Here is a 21231-nt window from a genome sequence, read left to right as displayed (position 1 = left end):
CTTGTAGAGAAACTAGGACAGCGATCATCGCTGAACTGGAGTGGTAAGTACGTAACATACACGTTTTAATACAACGCAATGGGTTGTGCACTATGGTCTTGAAGCAATCCACGATTAAAAAGGGACAATTCAAAGCAATTCGTAAGCAATGCATAATTCTAACCTGGCTGAAATAATCGTCGGCGAAGACGCAACAAAAATACCGGCAGAGAATACAAGTATTTGCTTTCAAATAAATATCTGCTCGCATAATACGCGCGCTAGAAAAAAACTGCATCATTAACATTTAAATAAAAAGATCAATAAGAAAACCACAGTTAAAAAACTCTACCCTCACCCAATTCTAAGCCCGATGGCATGTGGTTTTCGGCGAGCACGACGAGCTCGGACACATCAGGGTAGGGATGCCAGTTCGTTTACCTGAGTATACTCAGGAGGATCTGGCACCTGAAAGATTGCACAGTTTCGGTAACGAGTGCTAAGAGGCGTCCCCAGGAATCGAACCCGAATATTAAATATGTATTCAAAACCTGATTATTCATGTAATATTACTTTTGGGTCCCACTGAAAAAAATATCATACTCTTCAATAAGTTCCACAAATTTTGTTTCTTTACCACCATTACTTGAGCTACGTTTTTTATTTAGTAACTGAGGAAAGAATAATGTAATTTCTCCACGAAAAAAGGTAATTTTTAGCGAAAGTAGAGCACCTTTAAAAATGAAAATTTTCATTACATGATAGCTTCCATCGATAAAATTACATATCTTCAGATAGGGTAGATTATAAGCACAATTAAGAGCAAAAAAGGCAAAAAATGGTTGAAGACGGATGGAATAGATAGAATTCTTGTAAGTAATGTTTCGTTAGAGGCAATCTTGAGCTCCAACCGGGGCAACAACTATTTTTTGCCAATTACGAGAATCATATCCCCCATAACACTCCAGGGAAACGTACTTTCTCCGTTTGGAGAGAAGGATTTTACGAAATACCGCGGGGAGGATCTCTCCCCGGCCTCGGCGATTTAAATGAACTATTGCGTGTACCACCGGGGCATGCGAAATAAAAACATTGGGCTGACGCGTGACACCAGAACGAACGACAGTTCATTGCCCGAATTACTGTGCCAACTTCAAAAAACACGGACCGAGACGACTCATAGGTTAGTGATCCGGTGTCTAATGGTGGAATGGATGATAAAACTTCAGGTTTGCCAAATCGATTGCGAATCTCAACAAGGTCGAAAGGACAAAAGTTTGCGAAAACTAGTGAACTATCACACCTAAGTAACTTTACCATCAATTCAATTGCAACCACTCTTTAACCGACCGATTTCATTTTCAATTTAGAAAGAGAAATTACGGCCCTGATCACGCATTATTCGTGTTTTAATGTGACGACGGCGGAGGAAAACCATCCGTTGCCTTTGATAGATACGTGAAGTTAGTCACTGACATCACTGGATCAAGCCGCTGAATATTTTTCCCCCTCTTCTTATGTCGGAGACGAGATTCCCTCCCTAACTGCAACAATCCACTTCAGTACTCGCCTCGAAAGGAAAAAGCTTGGCAGTATCGCTTGACGAACACGAACAGCACTCGCAGCGGATATCATAATCGTCAATGGAATCCAATCAAAAACGAATACTTCAGCATAAATTTTTACTGAACAGCATTTCCTGAATTATAACCGTTGACCTTGACCATTTCAAAATTAAAGGAGTGGGGGAAAAACGAGTTAACAATGATGAGAAGAATGATAATAAGCATTTCCCAACATTGATCGTAAATCTTGCGGGGCCCAGGAGCGAGCAAGGATAACTCATAATCACGCGCCTCATTACCTCTCCCTCGAAACGACATAAAGCCGTTTTACAATCAAAGGTCAATGATATGGAATGGTGTAGAATCAACTACTGACATGCGGTACACCTCTCACGGCAAAAGACTGTCCGCAACGCAGATAGTAATAGCCGGAATACCCTCTGAAGGATATCCAGCCCCTTTCCAACGTTGAGGAGGAAAAAAGGACTTACTGAACTCATTATGTCGACGTACAATCCATTTAGGAATTGTCTTCCAAAGAAAGGCCAACAGCGTACTCTTTGCCCGACTTCCGTTCGCGGTTGAAACGAACCAAAAGATTGAGATCACCATCGAGTGGGTGGGGACAGAGCGTAGATAGAGAGAATATTCAAAGGCAGCCCAGCGGAAAAGAATGGCTATGAGCTGTGCTATTGGATATTTTTTGTTCCCACTTGTAAGCGAATTCAATACCGACAGCACGGCTTAAGCCAGCTGCGAATACTACCCTCTTTGTCCGCAGAAAAACGGCATTGCCTACAACTGATTTGGAGTTCATTTCCGTCGGTCTGCTTTTCCCACTCGGTAGCATACAGCTGACGGCAGGGAATTTCCTTTAGCTAAATTTAATATGCGCCCCATCGGAAAGGGAAGCGCGTGAATGAACATCTTTTGTCGAGGGACTTGCTAATTGCGCGCATATTCTCCGGATTTGGGAAAGGGAATGGAAATTTAAAGCTATTTTAAATTGCAGTGTGTTGTCAAGCAAAAATTGCACACAGAATATCAAAGTTGGCGGAGGAAAATCAAATATTAATCCGAAAATCTCTTGCTCTAAATCCGTTTGAACGATCTACTTTTGGTGATCCATTTTCAATCTATTTCGTCTACAATCACGGTCGGAATTGTAAAAGACATAAGTTAGCGTCAATACATAGCGTTCGCATGAACTCCGATTTGACGAGGAAAGCACTAATGAGTAGCGAAGGAATATGTTCCGATTTCCTCGTCGATGCAAATTTCCCCACAGTCAACAGCGTACATTGTTTCCTATTCCGTTCGACACACACGCAACTCATATTCCAAAATACACTCCCGACATGGAAGGAGAGGAAAAAGGGATTTCCAAAGATTCTCCCATCATGTAAACAGATGAATTAAACGTAGGGGCACTCATTAAGCCAACAAACAATATATACGAGCAGTGGAAAAACAAATACCTGCAGACTCAGGAAACCTTACCCTTAAGCGGGGCGAATATTGAACACATAGAGCCTTTGAATTACCTAATCTAAATTAATATATGAACTCACTATCAGACGAAGAAAAAAAATTAAGAAATGACTATCAGATCTGTTTTCACGATTACGCAAGCACTATAAACGAACACACTTCAAATAATGAGATAAGGCAAGTAAGCAGAGCCACAGTTTTTCAAAATAATGAGCAAGAGCGGTGAACTCCTTTCTTCGATAAGTGACAAAAGTGACAGCCCGATAACAGGGCTCGATTCTATTTTACGCCAGGCAATGGTGGTGAACCGAAGGGGAAAAGTGAATTGGTAATAAGAAGCTATCCTAGTATGAAATATTCGGTAATGGATTAGTGCTAAACCTGCGTAACTGCTCCAAATCGCACAGGACCAAAGAGGATTCTAAAATCAGGAATTTACGGATATTGCAAATCTTTTCAATGGATAGGTCGATGGACATAGTTTGAAATGACGAAGGTTCCTGTCATATTTCCATCGTAAACATTGATTTGCTTCACTAGAAAAAGGCGAAGTGAAAAAAAGGCGAATTCGCCCAAAGCGCGAATTAAGGCGACAACACCGCATTGCCTTTGCCACGAAAGAATACCATAGTATGGGTTATGATAACCTCGCGATCGATGAAGTCGTCATGGACTATTAGCTAACATGACAAAATAAAATCTCATGCAAAATATTGTTAGTCAATTGCGAGCCATGACCATGCTCAGATGAAATTAAACTATTCGCGCGCTTAAATAAGGCGATTACTTCAAAAAATTGTCTATTCCTTAGATGTAAATATGCACTACTGTTTCCACTATTTAAGATTAAGTTGAAAGTTCAAATAATTTTGTGAGTGCGAATACTAGTAAATCTGGAAGTGAGAGTGATGACTTCTCGAATATAATAAATAATGAAACATTTTTCCATATGAAACTTAATTTTATTTTAAACGAATTGCAGGAAGATCACCGAATAGAAATTCTAGTGGGCAAATATTGTGTCGAAAAAAATCTAAAAAAAAAGAGATCCGCAAGTTGGGTTGCACGCAAATGAAAAAAGTAAGCACTGATGATCGAATGAGAGCATGAAGCAAGCGCGCGCGTGATCCTAAGTTTAGCTCCGGGTATCTCAGGAGGTATAAGTAAGCCGCATTGATCGCCTCGCTACAATGCCCACGGCTGCAAACAATTTTAGTCTCGCGAGCCTGTTTTACACTCCCAATTTAGACGCACGTCGCAATACTCAAAACCTCCTAGATGGAGGAGGCATTGCAGAATCGTGGGAATCAAAATGATTCATTATGGGCTCGCGTGGCTCTTTGGCGAGGAAAGGTGCGATGCCACATCGCCCGTTGGCCTTGGCCCAGTTTTCTCTATTATCCGCACAATATAGACTATTAAAATGACACTTGAAAATCAACAAGCGAATCAATGAATACGGAGGCATTTACATTAGGAAAGCACATATTACACGTACCAAATAAATAAATAACAGCAGAAGGTATTTATTAGGCGAGAAGACCGACAGCTGAACTCACTCGAGTCAATAGATAGATGCGATCAAATGATAGAGATTCGACGGAGAGGATCCCGGCGTCGGGATTACTCTACACGTCACGAAAGACGCCAATTGGTTCATAATTTAACGTCTCATCCACCGCCCGGAGTGCTGCGTTCATAGTGCTCTCCACATAGCACTCGATTAGAGGTATGGAAAACTCGGAAAATTACCGCCACTGCGGTCGGATTCGAACCCGGCCCTTCCGAGTGAGAAGGGTGAGTGAATAACCACCGTACCAATCTGCACTTATTTACTCAATTTATGTTAACAAATTTTTCCGATAGGTACATTCACGATATTACTCAAAAATGAAGTAATACTCTCGTTATCCATTGTAGTAAAAGGTAAACAAGTCAATTATCACAATTAATATTCCGACCAAGGTTTCAACGGTGTGATTTTTTATCAACAGATCCGGCCCGATCTCCATTATACTTTAATTTTACCTCGATAATGCTACTGTGTTGAAACCATGGTCGGTATGTTAACTTAAATGTGAAAACTTGTTTTTATTCTTTTGCTGTAATTGAAATCAAATATCATCACAAAGTGACCACCAAGACAGCATATTTTAAGAGTATTTGATGATTCACAGTATTTTCATCGAAAAATGACAGCGAAATGAGTAAAATTGAGGAAGATATTTATTTCTTAGAGATACGGTGAGATGCTGAAACTACGTGTGACAGAGGGAACGGCGAAGAGATAATAGACCGTTTCACTTGTATCCAAAGACGATAGCAGACGACAGAAAGTTTCCATAGAAGGAACCTTGTTTCCCCACTATCAACCTTCCCCGAAAACTCCTAGCGCCCCTTGTCATCAAATTTACTCCTAATATTTGGTGAAAAATGAGGTCAACATAAAGCGGCATTTGCTATAATCTAGACTGAATACACACAAACCCTCAAGCCTGACGACACACTGGGAGTGTTATCAGCGACTCTGTGGAACAAGATCCCGAGTTCAAAGGAAAGTGGAAAAAAACCTACTCCTATCTCATTACATTCACCGACGGACCATCCAAAGGCGCGAATTACCCAATAGTATGAATCTCTTTTTCGACTTGTTGAGGTCGTGTGGAAGTCGCGTGACGGGAAGTTGAAAGGCGATTTGCGACCGCTTCACTAGTGCCCAGAATTTAGTTTTCAGCGGACTGGCGGCAAATCTCAGCGTTGGAGACTCCCAAGACTCCGAAGGTTTCGAGACCGCGTTCGCTCCAATCAAAGTCATGCGCAGACGACTCGCGTACACTCGAGTTACTACTCATTTGATATGGGAGTACGCCGAGTACGTTGGAGATCGGAGCGGAAGGGGAGTAAGCATGGCAATCCGGCTCCCTCGCAAATGCCTCCCTAGTGAACGACGAGTAGAAAGCGAGGCGTGCTGAAAAAACGCTAAAGCGGCAACTTTCCAAGACGCGCCGCCGACCCTCCCTCTCCCTCCGGCGATGCAGCACGACCGCCTCGGCGACTCGTTCGCTCACTCTCGTTCTCGCTCGGGCCCCGTAAACGGAAGCGAAAAAGAACTCGCGAGCAGATGGCAGTTTTGAAGCACCCGCTGATGAATGAATGAAAGCGAGTGAAGTCTTCCACGCGGCGAAGTCGTGTACTCTCCGTTTGGCGGGGATAAATGAACTCCGTCACTCAGCCTGGCAGACGCTCAGTGAGATTTCAAATGTCCCAAATGGACGATTTTCAAGGGGATTACAGAAGGTAATTCTGTCGCTAAGCAATGCCACGGGCAGGGCATCGCACTAAGATAGCAGTGCGCGCGTCCATGGGGCAGGTCAAATCATTCATTAATTTACGATCGGTGGTTATTAGAAGTTTTATAGTATTAGCTAGGCTAGGAACCACTCACGGAGCGAAGGTTTAATTGCAGATGAAATCTCTTGCGTAAATTGGGTGTCACATTAGCAATGATGTCGAAAATGTATAATTAGCCTCATCGAACTGCGGCAGGAGAGATTGTGTCAATAAAATTAGAGTATTAAGCGTATGTACAAAAGACAGATTTAAGATATCATTTTTTCCACGAACGATAACGGATCAGTATAACATTGTCCGAACGCGGTAAGGTCATATTCTGGTCAAAATTAGTCTGGTGTGTAATCTCCCCCTGCCACACGCGCTAGCGGTGGCTTGCTTGGGTACTAAAAATTACAAAATAATGGTTCCTACGACCATGCACATGGTTCCCACGATAACCAATTCTGTTTGAGGTCCATACTCCCATGCATCACCCTGTGTGTGGGCATACTACTATACATTAATATAAAATATAAACGCGGTAATCAACCCGAAGGTCGGTTTAGTTGGTGATGATAGAGTTCACCCAGTACTAAGCCCGACGGCGTCTGAAATTCACGCATCAGGGTACCCCTTATATCTATATCCATGTGAGAGAATATTTGTTACCATATGGCGGGTTTTCGTGTTAGAATTTCGTATTTACATATATACGCGTATACGTGTATTCTGGTGGGAAATCTGGAGGCATAGTGAGAACGCAATGAGAATGCACCAGCAAAATAAGCATAAACGAAGAGGAGAAATTCACCACAAGAATGAACAGTAAAGATGAATGAATAAAAGATTAGTAAATAATATTTTGAAGGAGAGTGGATACGACCCCGAAACCTGAGCAGTGAAAGAAGGGGGATGAGAGCAGATGCTTCCGAAATGAATATTTAGAGGTGAAGAGAAAAAGTAAGTCGCATTGAGAGGAAGACAAACGATGAAGTGTTTCGCGGAGTGGAGGACGAGAGGAAGTTGCTGAGCGGAATACGAAGAAGGTTGAAAAAATGTATAGACGGAATAAATAAAGGTGGCGGCACGTTGAATGCGGTGATAGGTGGAATAATGTCGGGTAGGCGTGGGAGTGGGATGAATGAGAGCGGGCAACAGAAAATTGAAGGAATGTCGACTGAAGCAGCTAACAATTTAGAACAAACTGAGTTCATGCTGGGAGCGGTTGATTTAAGATCCCTTGATGATGAGTCTAAGTTTCCAGTGGCTGGCCATTGAATACGGTAGACTGCATAGGGCAATGACACCTACGCATGTACATCCATCGACTACTCCCGCGCTTGAGTTGGATGGGAACCACTCAAATTCAGAAAAAAATCACTATTTCGTTTCTTCTGTATACTCCCAAAACTGCAATAAAACGCCGAGTGAAAGGTAGAGTTCCGGCAGCGGGTGAGGCAGTGCTGGCCGGCAAGGTCTCCTCCCATTCTCCGGGTAAGCGAATCTTTTCCACGAAACGGACGATGTGGACTTGGATATCGGGCCTCATCCCGTTCAGTGACGTTTAACAAAACACAGCAAGATCCCCCCGCAGACCTAGGAAAAGTTAGACATGATATGGTACATTCTGAAACGTCGTTTGTTGCAGCTAAGTTTTACGGACCCTGCCGGCTAAGTCGGTTGCTTGGTTGGTTCCTGAAGGCCACTGGGCGCGAGGTGGTTTCAGGCGACCTCGTTGCAAAGTACGGCGGGCAGACAAGATCTGCCCGAGATCGCTCACTCCGCTGAAGGTGGGTGGGTGAATGGCCTGGGCAGTTCCGAAATTGAGAAAGGTCACGTATGCGGAAAAGAAACCCAAGGTTGGCTTCGAAGAAAAACGTCGCCTTGCGCAGGTGAGGACCTCCCTCGCGCTCCGTGGGCCGCCCACCGCCCTTGAGGAATTACCCCCAAACATCCAAATGGGAGTCCGGATATCTCGGGGAAATCTATGTAGAACGCCTTCTTGAATTTACTGTGTAGAATGTGTGAAAATGGGCGTGCTCTGGGCCCTCTACTTTTGGCCGGTCTTGTTTTCTTTCAATCATTAACACCGCATTACATTACCCACAGAGGGAAAGGTAATGTGGAAAATTGATTCTTAATTTATTGACAGTTTTCCCAGCTAAAATTTCATTCAGTCCGTACAATTTATATATATATATATATATATATATATATATATATATATATATATATATGCTTTCGTAGACGTAACACGGAAGTGCCGAATAGTACAATACACAGTAACACACAATATAGAAACAAAAAAAAGAAGAACACTCACACGTATTTTCTTGATATTTCGACGGAAACAATCCGTTTTCATCTGAAGATATAGTTACTTCTATATCTTCAGATGAAGACGGATTGTTTCCGTCGAAATATCAAGAAAATACGTGTGAGTGTTCTTCTTTTTTTGTGTTTCTATATTGTGTGTTACTGTGTATTATATATATATATATATATATATATATATATATATATATATATATATATATATATATATATATATTACTATCGGAAAGTGGAAAGATCCGGAGTTCAAATCCCGGTCAAGGAAATATTTTTACGCTTGTGATTTGCCTGATTCCGTCTTCCCAACCTCTCCTGTGTTCGTCCTTTGTGTGTGTTCTAATCCCTTTTCCTTGTATCTATTTCCATGTGAATGAATATTTTTTCGCCATATGGCGGGAATCCGTGTTTGTATGTATACAAATACATTTGTTTCATGTTTTCATCTGGCCTTAGAAATAGGAATAAATACCAATTTTTCCAATCCGAACAAAGACATTCTGAACCGAGGTCGTTCGTGCCATTAGAGAAGAGGTGGGGATAATCGGAGGAAGGGTGGAGAGAAACCCTGCTGTTGGGGTGAAAAGCATCAGATGCAACAAAGAATTTGTGGGTGGCTCACTTGCCAGATTCAATCCGACGGAGTGCATACGTGAATTACTCTTCACACGGTATTCAACTAATTTTGTATCATACTGAAAGTCCAAAATCGACCTAGATATTAATGTATCGAGGTGGCGACGATATGTCCAAGTGGTGATTATTGCCAAGTTGTTATATCGAAAATATCATTCATATACGTAGGAAATTTGTCAATATCGTCCATATCATAGAGAGACTATCTCGCACACTTCGTGTGGTTTTTATGAGCCTCGGGTCCTCGTATATCATCGTTAGAATATGTTGTTCAAATCGTCCATATGGCCATGTTGACGGTAATTGTTGGTCCTCGAATGAATCGGTTCCTCCATAGTATCCATAATGAGTCCATATGAAAAATTTTCAAAACTATGTTGATATGTGGTCATAGCCCAGGTACCCAGGTCGGCCTAGGGCCTATGGACTAAACATCCCTGCGGAGTTTAAATCCTTGCCCTCGGGTGAAGGAAGGAAGTGAGCCAGGAACTACGGACATCAAATCTATCTCCCCATGCTTAGGACAAAAGCAAGTTCATGTGATAAAAATAGGGCGAACTGAAATTTTATCTATATTCATTCCTTTTCAAAAATCTCGATTAGTGGCTCAAAACACTATAGTGGAGTGAACACTATAATTTCCCGCATGATTTAAAAACTTGTTTGCACAAAGTGTCTCGGATTTAGTGAGCCATCACCAAATGCAGTGAAAACATTGCCCGCTAACTTGTCATTTATACGCATTTATAGCATTTTATAAGCATGTGTCAGCTTAGCAAATATGCGCATTTTTTCACGGTACCAACCTGATGGCCAATTGAGTCCAAAATTCATCCTACAATCAATATTTTAGAACTGTCAAAACGTGCGGTTTTCGCTATACTGAGAATCTACTTCCACTACCTCTGGCTGGGAACTACAAATTAGGTAACGCCCGAAACAGAAAGCATATTTGTCTCTGGAATTGTCTGGGAATCCATTATGCGGGGCAGTATAGTACGCATGGTCATTTTCGACTTCTTTTTACTCCTTCCCCCTTCCTCAAGATCCGTGAGATATTAACACTACCCCCCCCCCCTAACGAAATTATCGGAGTTAGTGTTAATATCATACAAGCGCGCTTTTTCTAAAAATACGACGGAGCGCATTTAATTTGGCCGACAGCGTTTTTCGCAACGATCACTAATTAATCCAATTACGTGTTCGTCATTTATATTGCCTCGGAATGAAACTTATTCAAGTCAATGGTATTAGAAATTCAGCAACATGAAACAAAGTGTATAAACTCTTTAAGTTGGTTGATAAAGGGTGAAATAATAATGAAACAACGGCTTGGTTGGTTACAATACATATATATTCTTTGGAGATAAAGGATAATTAAATTTTTGTACGTTTAGGCTGATAATATATTTTTAACATCACTGCTAAAGAGACATCTCTCAATTAATTTTAGAGATTAAAGATGTAATTTAGCCTCCGCTCCTTATGCAATTACCAACCTAGCTTTTCAAATAATTTTGATCCACTGCTCAGTTTATCATATCAAAGTTTTACAAATAAGTTCCTCTACACTGTACGCGACCTAATTCGGTAATCAATCCAACTTTATGAGGACCCCATACACTAACAGTGTATTATGAGGTCGCTCGTGGAAAGATACATTAATCTTTGGTCACATTTCCCCAATATACTTCTAATAAATCCTATTTTTTGTCAAAAGATTGAAATTGAAGGGTTAAAACTAATACAGGTGGAACAGTTCACGTATCTTGAAAGTGTTTTGGAACAAGATGGTTACAGTGAGAGAAGAAATGCGATAGACAGAGAAGCTTTCAAGAGGAGGAAATTGATGACCGGAGTAGTTGAGTAGGGAGGTTAAGAAAACGGTGGGGATTGGTGGGGAATAAAATCGCCGATATATATACCCTCCGCATATATGTGGAGTTTATATATATACATATATATATTGGAAAATTTGCGGAGGTAATTTTAAAATCAGATGAAAGAGGCCACGGAAGAAATGGAGATCGGAAGAAAGGCGGTGGGGAATTCATTAAAACCCGTTCAATTTGCGGATGATCAAGCTTTATTTAACCGGTCAGCCAAGGGATTACAAGCATTGCTGAGTACATTAGAAAGCCAGTGCGATTTTTATGGGTCATGAATAAATGTAAACAAAGCAAAGGTTTTGAGGCTTTCGAGAAAGAGGAATGCTAAGTGAAACTGATCTAAACTTGTGCATGTAGAACAGTTCACCAGACTTGGAATAGTTGTGGACCAAGATTGCCGCAGTAGTGAGACCAAAATAATTGCGTAAAGCAAAGAATCTTTTGCAAGGAGGAGGGAGTAGTAAACTTTAGCCAAGCGGCCAAGGGTAAGTAAAAACTTGACGGCATGTTGGAAGAAATGAAGGGAAGTAGAAATTGTACGGCTCTGAAGAGGAGTTTTCTTCGTGTAGGGTGTACTCTTGCCTTATTAGGCGAGGCTTAGAAATGTAGTGGTGTTTGTTCTGGGTCCGTTCAAAACCTACCTTAAGTGGTAGACTACCATATAAATAAACAGCAATTGAAATAATGAAATAATGAACCTTACGCTAGATTCTTCGAGTAACCCCTTCCCACAATCAATAAGGAAACGTAATGTAATGACTCACCACTCACTTTCCCCAAGCGTCTTGCGTAGTTAAGGTCCGCCGCCTTTATCTGGGATATTTTTCATTTACATTTTATATTTACATAGCACCCTGCAAAGCCAAAGATAAGGTTTGTGGCAGGGGGTTATTTCACACCAAACTACTCTTGACTCTACATACATTTATCTCCTAGCGCGGCCGGACAACGTGGTTCCGATCCCTTATCGTTCGTGGGAAAAATGACATTTTAAATCTATAAGTTGTACATATACTTAATCGCTCTAATTTTATTGGCATGATCTCTCCTACCGTAGCACGATGAGGCTAATAGTAAAATTTCAACACCAGTGCTGATGAGACACCCTTTCAATTTAGGCATGAGGTTTAATCTGTCATTTAACCTTCGCTCCGTGAGTGATTCCCAGCCTAGCTCTTCTAAACTTTTGGACAGACTACTAAGTTTATCGGTTCGCTACTATAGATACGTCTCTAGTATGGGTGAAGGAAATAGAAGAACATATCCAAACAGGAAAACGAGATCTAGCGTATCGGAAAATTAAAGCTCTACATTATCAACCAAGAATAAGGTCAGCAGTGATTAATAAGAAAGAGAGAATTTTGTTTAGAGATAATGAAGAAGTGTGTGAACGATGAAAAGAATACATGGATGAGCTATACCATGGCGAAGATATAGCTATGAAATGTTCTCTGTCGCTCGTTAGGCCTAATTTATAATATACTGCAAGTAAATAGTATCCTCACGAAGTTGGATTAATTGCCTGATTGGATTGCGTGCGGCCTAGAGGAGCTAGATTTGTGAAACGCTGTTAAGATAAACTGAGAGGAATATCGAAATTATCGGAGGAGCTAGGCTGGGAATCACACACGGAGCGAAGGTTAAATTACAGCTCTTGCATAAATTGGAAGGAGAACTCTTTAACAGTGATGTTGAAAATTTATTATTACCCCCATCTTACTGCGGTAGGAGAGATCATACCAATAAAATTAATGAGAGATTAAGTGTAGAACAGATAGATTTAAGATGCCATTTTTTCCACGAGCGATAAGGGATCATGATAACATCGTCCGACCGCGGTAGGGTCATGTTCGAGTAAAAATTAGTCTGGTGTGTATTCACCCCTTGCCACACACCTTAGCGGTGGCTTGCTTGGTACATAAACAAAAGGAATCAAAAAAATAAGATAAAATAATATTGAAAGTAGAGCAAAAGCAGGAACAGAAAGTGGGCTCCCAATCGTGATGAGGGATTTTGAGCATGCCCTCCAATAGCTGAATGCTGGCAAAACTACGGGTGTGGATAATCGGCTGAGATATTAAAAAACCTTGGAAATAAAATGATGAAAAGACTATTTAAAATAGTGCATGAATGTGATGAAAATGGGGAGATACCTGAAGACTTTGTTAAAAGCAAAACTATTATGATACCAAGAGCATCACGTATGTTATCAAAAGAACCATCTTGGTTCCGTGTTATCTTTTATAAATACACTGAGAATGCACTTGTTGACTGCTGAGCGGGTCATCTCAAGGAAGTGATTCCTCGTATCCTTAGCCTTTTCAGGTTTCATTAGGGTAAGGTTGTTGATGAGACTCCATAGTCTCAATTTCGCCCCAAAATAAAGACGACTATCTATCTATTTCGGTGATTACTACCTTTTTCAAATTTGGAAATTGACCACGGAGAGCGCATTTTAGGCCTTTATAGTCCCCTTCTTTAAGGAAGTAAAATTTTCTTTTAGTCTTCTTATTTCTTACCCAATATAGTGAAAACTTAACATTTATTAGCTGTGGCCATTAATTCTTTTCAAAGTTTCTCCACTTTTTCGGGTAGGTTCGTCGTTAGCAAATCAAGAATATCATCGCCCCTAACTGACGAAGTGACAAGTTAATGCAATGAGTTAAACGTAAAAGAATTCAAAAGCGACTCGCAGATATGTTTGTCTCTACACCCCGTTTTAAAACTATATATGCTCCAATCAATAGATGGGACATTGAAAACTCCAACGATTATGACGTCGCGGTCATTGTGTTGGGATAAGAAATCTTTGATTTGTTGATCTAATTCTAGTACTGAATTATCTTTGTCAGCCGGTATGCATAAACTCTTTTGGATTGAGGACTTGTAATCGAGGAGCAAACCTTTTCCAAACCACTGCCTAGAATTATCTCAGCCCTGCTGACGCAAGAATTTTTAACTGCAATAAAGACCCCGTCCATGATTATATTTGCTCCGTCATTTCCGTAAAAGGAAAAGAATTTTTGGAAAATTTCACCGGCGGCGATATCAGTGGATATCAGCCAGTATTAGCCTATATGAGCCTTTGCTTTGAATGGAGTGATGATATTCTGCAGCTTTCTTTTTAAACTTCAGCAATTAACAACCAATACAGTTAATTTTTCTTTGACTTAGTGGTTTTTTGAATTTTTAACGATGATCGTTTTCTTATTAATATTGAATCCCTAGTAAAATTTGCCGTCCGATTCTATCTGCTTCATGTTAAATCGCTAGCACTTACACCCACTTCATTTAAAGATAAATAGTTTGGTAAAGAAGACTTGAGAGACCCACAACTTGACCAACACCTTAGTCTAAAAAAGCCCTCCGATGCTCGAATATTCCGCCGGCTACACACCTGGCGGCTTCAGACGTGTAGTGAACACCAGAAAGGTTCACGGGGTTCCTATACGATTGGATCGCCGGTTGAAGGTTGACGAAGGAGGCCCCGATACCCCTGCAGAAAGCACGCAACCTCTGATTAATGCCTTCCACTCGGCTCCAAACCAGAGGTCCTCGATCAATCCTCGGGACAAGGCTGCCTCGACAAGGATCCCCTCGTCACTACCAACCGGCTTCAATTCCGAGTTTAATTCCCTGAGGGAATCCAGAATCTCTTCAGATCCACGGTCAACGGCATCGTTGACGCCAACATGAGCCACAACCCGCAGCCTGGAACACTTCTGTATCCGTAGCCACCGCTCCAACCACCTTCGTCAGCTGGGGAACTACGCCACTAGGAATGCACGAGGCCGTCAGGCGCTGGCTCGCGCCCCGTGGCCGCGAACCCGTGCGGCCTAGTTGGCGCGGCTAGTTTTCGCAACTCCAAGCAGAGTCAAGCCCTTCTGCGGAAGAGCAACCTTCCCGTCAACCTTAGATCGAATCTCAGACTCGCTATCCTACAACGCAGCGATACGGGTCCTTAGAGCCAAGCATTCACCGGCGCAGGCGTGGATCGTGACAGAAGACCCAATGGAAGCCAGTCTAATTCTATCTACAATGCCAAAGTTTTAAACAAGTACTAGGCTAAAACAATGAAAGTTACAAATGTAATAAATAAAAATGTCTTCGGGTTCAAATAATGCTACTTTATTGAGCAAGTTGATGGCACTGACCTGCTTAGCTAAAAAAAAGTCTACTATCTATTTAAGATAGTGGATGAAAACAGAACATTTGAGATCGATTACAGTGTATGCGGACGGGGCGCGATAGAGAACGATTACAGTGTAACCGGCGACGCTGTGAGACTTACACGATCGACACACTTGAATACGAAGTAAAACTCTTAAACTCTCCTATTCACTAACCAGCAAATATTTCACACGCACGAATAATAAATGACTGTTATGCATTTAACTCGGTAAAAGAATAAAATATTAATGCAATACAATATAAAACACTTATCGCTACAGCTACAGAACAGCCGGCAGTCAGTCACAGCCACTACACAACTGGTAAAGGGCAGGAGGGTGGGGATGTTTAAGCCAGATCTCGCTGAGACACGTCCGTTCAATGAACAGCCAAGAACAGAGGATCAGGAACTGAGAGATCAGAAAAATATTGCCCGACCGCGGTAGGGGTAAATATAATCGGGTCAAAATTAGTCTCATGTGTATTCAATCCCTGCCACACACCCTAGCGGTGGCTTGCAGGGTACTAAAAAGTACAAATATACAAAACACCTTTCCCTCCTAGCGTGGTTGGACAACGTTTTCTGATTTTTTATCGCTCTTGGGTAAAATGGCATTTAGCCAATCTCTTCTACACTTAATCTCTCGAATTTTACTGACCCGATCTCTCCTAACGTAGCAGGTTTGGGGTTAAATTATGGGACTGGCATTTAACGTGGGGTTGGCGAGGGGTCAAATAATAATGAAACAACAGCTTACAGCAGAAGTTACTGCAGGTGTTCCCCAAGGAAGTGTCACCGGACCTCTTTTATTCCTACTTCACGTTAACGACATTCACTCCATAGTCACTAATAAGATACGCTTATTTGCCGACGATGCAGTGGTTTACCGTGATATCCATCATCCAGAAGACAAAGCAGCTTTATCAGATGATATTAATGCTATACAACGCTGTTGCGACACTTGGCTATTAGATTTAAACTTAAATAAGTGCGTAGTGACGAATTTTTGAAAAAAGAGCAATTCCACACGTCGCAATTCAAAAGCATCTTTGTATCTAGCGTGGAGTCTAGTGGCAGGAGCTCAAACCTAACACCCAACTGGTAACGATAGCTCAACCACTGAATGTGGTTAGGAAAATTATGGGTAATTATGAGAACAATAATATTCGCTTCGCTGACTTTCGAGAGCCACCATTGCATACACAGCAATGAACCATTAGAGCGCCTGTGGTATATTATTTAGATGATAACGTAGCTACAGAACGAAGAAACTAATCTAAATGTGTTGAAAAGGAAGAGAATCCGGCGGAAGTAGCGGGTATTTTAAAACCTCGCAAAAAAAGTTACCCGAAAAAAATAGCATGTTGCTCTCAATGTGTGCCTTTGGGTATGGGTACACGAGCAAGTCTGGAAGTCACATATTATTTTTTATCTCAGTTATGGGTACTCTGTTTGTTCCATTTACTAGCAACATTGGTGTGAATCCATTAATTTACGAAATCGACCAAAATTACTAGACAAAGTATGACATACAGTATAATCAAAACTATATTATGTATTAAAACTTTCAGCACCTACATTGAAGTAAAAACGGATTGAAACTACTTTAGCCTTTATCTGTCGTCAGAAATATTTACAGACCACACGACCCAGATTTCAATGAATTTCCATCACCATTAGGTGCCAGATGATCATGCTAATACATCGAAATATCGTGTGTAATTTTTAAATCTGGCCTGTAAAATGTCTTTCCTGGGCAAGAAATTTTTTCTTGATGGAGCCTCTTAAGCTACGATTTTGAAAATAGACGGTCAATCCTTGGAAAACAAACTTAATTAACCTATCCTTACAGCCTCGACGCAATCCTATTTACACCGTGAATCTCGAAGATCGAACGATCTCGCTGTGGGTTGTAACGCTTTTCTTGCATCGCTCTTTTGCGAGTACGAAGGCATAGGTGGCAAAACACAAACATACGGCGATCGTAAAGGTGGCCGGGATGATAGACATTCTCGAGTGAACTATGCACCTCGCGGACGCGTTGCAGGAAAGTAGAACAAAGCAGATCGTGTCTCGGTCGTTCGTGAGGGTGGGGGGGGGGGGGCGCTCGTGTCAGCAATTTGAACCACGCTGGAAGTGTTACCTCGCATGGTGTGCGCAGCCTCAAAAGGGGCATAGGAATTACTACGCTCTTCGGTTGGCTTCCCTTCATTTCCCGCGAGGAGACTTCATTTTCTTTCTTACTTAAGAATTTTCCCGGAGACGTGACTAAGGTCAGTGTATCCGCGACACGGGGATGATAAGGACCGTGCCACAGGACCCATATAAGCCCGCACGGAAAGAAGTCATGAGCACGTTGGAATTCCAACATTCCTGTTTCAAGAAACGACCAATTATGGAGATGGGATGAGGTGAGGGGATCTGCTCGGTCGAAAAAGAGATTTGAAGATTTGTTGATAGCATTCTGGACGATGCATCCTCAATCGTTGACGATCCGAAAATTTCTGACAAGAGCCCTCCACACTCATTTCTCCTCCACACTAATTCATTTAAATGATTGTGACTTGCATCAGACGCTCTTTTTGTCTTGTGTATTTGCTTTGAGTGAGTTCTCCATGTGAAGGCTTTGAAGGGAGTTTTTCATAAAATCAGAGAAGAAAGACAAATAGGGAGAAATATCGTAAAACGAAGAGGTGAGCCTATTCCCCACAAAGTAATCTGGAGTATAATCACCTCCTGCTACACACCCTAGCAATGACTTTTAGGGCACTATGTAATGTAATAATGAGAAGGCTTACATTGTGAGTTAAGTGGTTCAGTGGAAAACCAAGACTCCGATAAAAACAACAAATAATGAAAGATGTCCAGCGGAACTACGGTGAATTATTGAAAGGGAAAATGAAAAAGTGATCCACATGGAAAATATCTGCAGACCAATCTGAGGATTTAAAGCTAAAGAAGATTTTGCCCCTTATTGTTTCATTGTCACTTTCTCTCCCTTTTTTCGGTTAAGTTATGGGTTCAAGTTTGTTTTCCAAGGATTGACCGTCTCTTTTCAAAATCGTAGCTTACGAAGCTCTATCAAGGTCATACAAGTTGCTGAAAAAACAAAGAATTATCACACATCCTCGCGGTGACTTTCAGGGTACTGTGTAAATAAATAAATCAAATGTAAGACCCTTTCGGGATAATAGAAAGGCATGTGAGACGCTTCATCTGTGTACGAAACTTAATTTTTTCCCCTTACGATCAGGCACTTGGATTTTATTTCCCTGTGGCATAAATAGCGATTTGAATGAAAATCAACTCGAAAGCTACTTCAGAAACGTCGAGTACAGACCCTTGTTTTTCGTTGAAGAAGATAACGGTCGGCCTAGTACCCTGACATTAATATATATCGTATAAATATAAATCGTGAGCCGTTGCCTAACATATTTCCAAATGAGAAAGGGTTATTAGTATTGTAATACTTTTAGCACCCTGCACGCCACCGCTAGGGTAATTGGCAGGCTAAAAAAAAATGAATGAGTCTTCCGTTCTACTCAATCAGTAGATTAATACATGCACATAGACATCCTAGTCCAAATTTTAATCTTTTAAAGTAAGTTTCATTTAAATTGAAACTGAAAAAAAACATCGTGCCATGCATCTGATAGCACCCGAATCACTACATGGCAATCAATGGGAGAGGCGAGTAAGACGTAGAAATTTTAAATATTGCGTCATGCAAAACTCCCAGCTATTCCCGGGACGCCCGGATCTCGTGCATGCGTTGGCATTCTACCCCAATTCCTGTTTGCAATATTTTTTCTCCCCTTTATATCTTCCCATTCATGATTGTGATTTCTATTTTAGAGAATTGGCACCTTTCCTGAAAATAGGTCAATGTACATTTTCCCCCTTTTAGTATTTTTTTATTTTTAAAACTCTAATTTGACGAGGATTCCCAGGCGCTCCAAATGGACTTGCCCCAAAACGACTGCCTAGAATGCTTTCCGCACTGAATTCCCACACTCCCTCCCTCGCTCGGTACCTAGGCGTCAAAATCAATTGCCGCACACTGGACGCAGTCAATTTAATGATCCACCGAGCGGGTGTTCGACGATGACTGAAGTGAACTCATACCGTAGACGCTGGAGGCTATCGCATTCGTTGCCTGCGTTCGCGGAATCTGAGCGCTCTTCTTAGGTGGCGTTCCCTCGACGCGGGGGCGACTCCCAACCAAAATCAGCGAGACGATATCTCTACCACGTGGCCGCGATCAGAACGGAAATGGAAGCGAGTACGGCCCACCCTCCGCACGATCCCCTCCGATGGCATTCATGATTCCGCGTGAGGGGGAGCATCGATCGCCGGCATCCCCAAAACCGGCGGGGACGCCCGTCAGACTCGGCCACCGGCGGACGCAGAAGTTCCCCAGAAAAAGGTCACACGGCCACGTTATTTTATCATCCGGACAAAGTTCTATTAGAATGACCATGTGAAACCACACGTGAGAGGATCCAGTCGATAAGTAAACTTTCACTAGTAAAGTCTGAGGTAAGTATGCGGGAAGGAGTAGACGGCGGAGGAGGAGAAACCCGGCGCCGATAAAACCTCATAACTAAGGAACAGAATCGAATGGGAAAAATATAATTCAGACACCCTGTAAACGGATCATGAATTAAAATATGTCAACATTGCAGTTCGGTGGACACCCGGACGCGAAAGAAAATAAAATCTTTAATCGGGAAGCGGGGGATGTTCGGAGACGGTGAGATGAATCTTCCGCGGGATGTTCAAATCAAATTCGCCGGCTCCCCCTCGGGTACCCCGTTGGGGGAGGGGCACATGTTGTGGAGCGGAGGAAGAAAAGTGACCACTCACCCAGGAGGCCCATCATCTGTTCCAGGTCTTGATCCATGGCCGCGAGCAACCGTCCCCACTCGTTACCGGCGCCAAATGCCGCGATGAGGACCCCGTCGGCACCCTGTGGTCACACCGCGCCGCCTCACTGCCTTCCACGCACTACTGCGAGACCCCACGCCGCCTCCTCCGCTTCGAGCAACCACAGACCGATGGCGCTTCGGGAAAACTGGGACTGGGCGGCAGCTTCGACCGGTCCCAACCGAAACCCCTCGGCGCTCGCGCGCCCCGCTCCTTTTACTGCACCCCCACCCCTAATAACCCTCCCTCCATTCCCCTCCCTTCGAGTCTACGACAACGTGGGAGCACCGCCACCCCCTCATCCTCGAGACCCGCGAAATATCTCTCTTCCCCCCTCCCCTCGGCCACAAACACGTGTCTTCCCCCCTCACCCATCACCCTTTCCTATCATCTACCGTGAGTTGAGAATGACGTCACACCAGATTTTCGCTCGGTGTTGCCGAATTTCCTGGACCACTGGCGCTTATCATTTTCTTCTCAAACACACCCTTTGGTGTTTCAAATCCATCGAAGTCAACAGAAGTGAAAATAGAATGACATCGATGGTGAAAAATGAGAGTAGGGAGAAAAACGGCTGGTGATGCGAAAGAGAGGGGAAGGAATGAAAAACAAAAAAGTAACTAACTCAAATTGAAGTATTGAAATGTAATGAAATAATTGACTTTGTAATTCCACACACTTTATTTAAAAACACACGACCCAGGTTTCGACGTTGAACGTCATCATCAGGTGGTCCTCATAGAAGCACGCTGGCTATATATATATATATATATATATATATATATATATATATATATATATATATATATATATATATATATATATATAGCCAGCGTGCTTCTATGAGGACCACCTGATGATGACGTTCAACGTCGAAACCTGGGTCGTGTGTTTTTAAATAAAGTGTGTG

The 21231-nt window shown here is 42.2% G+C and overlaps 1 protein-coding gene across 1 annotated transcript in view; it reads right to left on the bottom strand.

Annotated features, from left to right (window-relative positions):
* The window catches only part of LOC139690627 (organic cation transporter protein), a 113615-nt gene extending 93123 nt beyond the window's left edge, over window positions 1-20492 (bottom strand). Inside the window, exon 1 of the mRNA XM_071588115.1 lies at window positions 20262-20492. Coding sequence (XP_071444216.1) covers window positions 20262-20298 — 37 coding nt within the window. The 5' untranslated portion in view covers window positions 20299-20492. The remainder of the gene's footprint in view (window positions 1-20261) is intronic.
* Between the last annotated feature and the right edge of the window lie 739 nt (window positions 20493-21231).

Source organism: Hetaerina americana, unplaced genomic scaffold (genome assembly GCF_022747635.1).
Source record: "Hetaerina americana unplaced genomic scaffold, ioHetAmer1.1.p SCAF_1, whole genome shotgun sequence".
Lineage (NCBI taxonomy): Eukaryota > Metazoa > Arthropoda > Insecta > Odonata > Calopterygidae > Hetaerina > Hetaerina americana.
The sequence above is the reverse complement of the archived record's forward strand: the minus strand, read 5'-3'. Positions and strand labels throughout refer to the sequence as shown.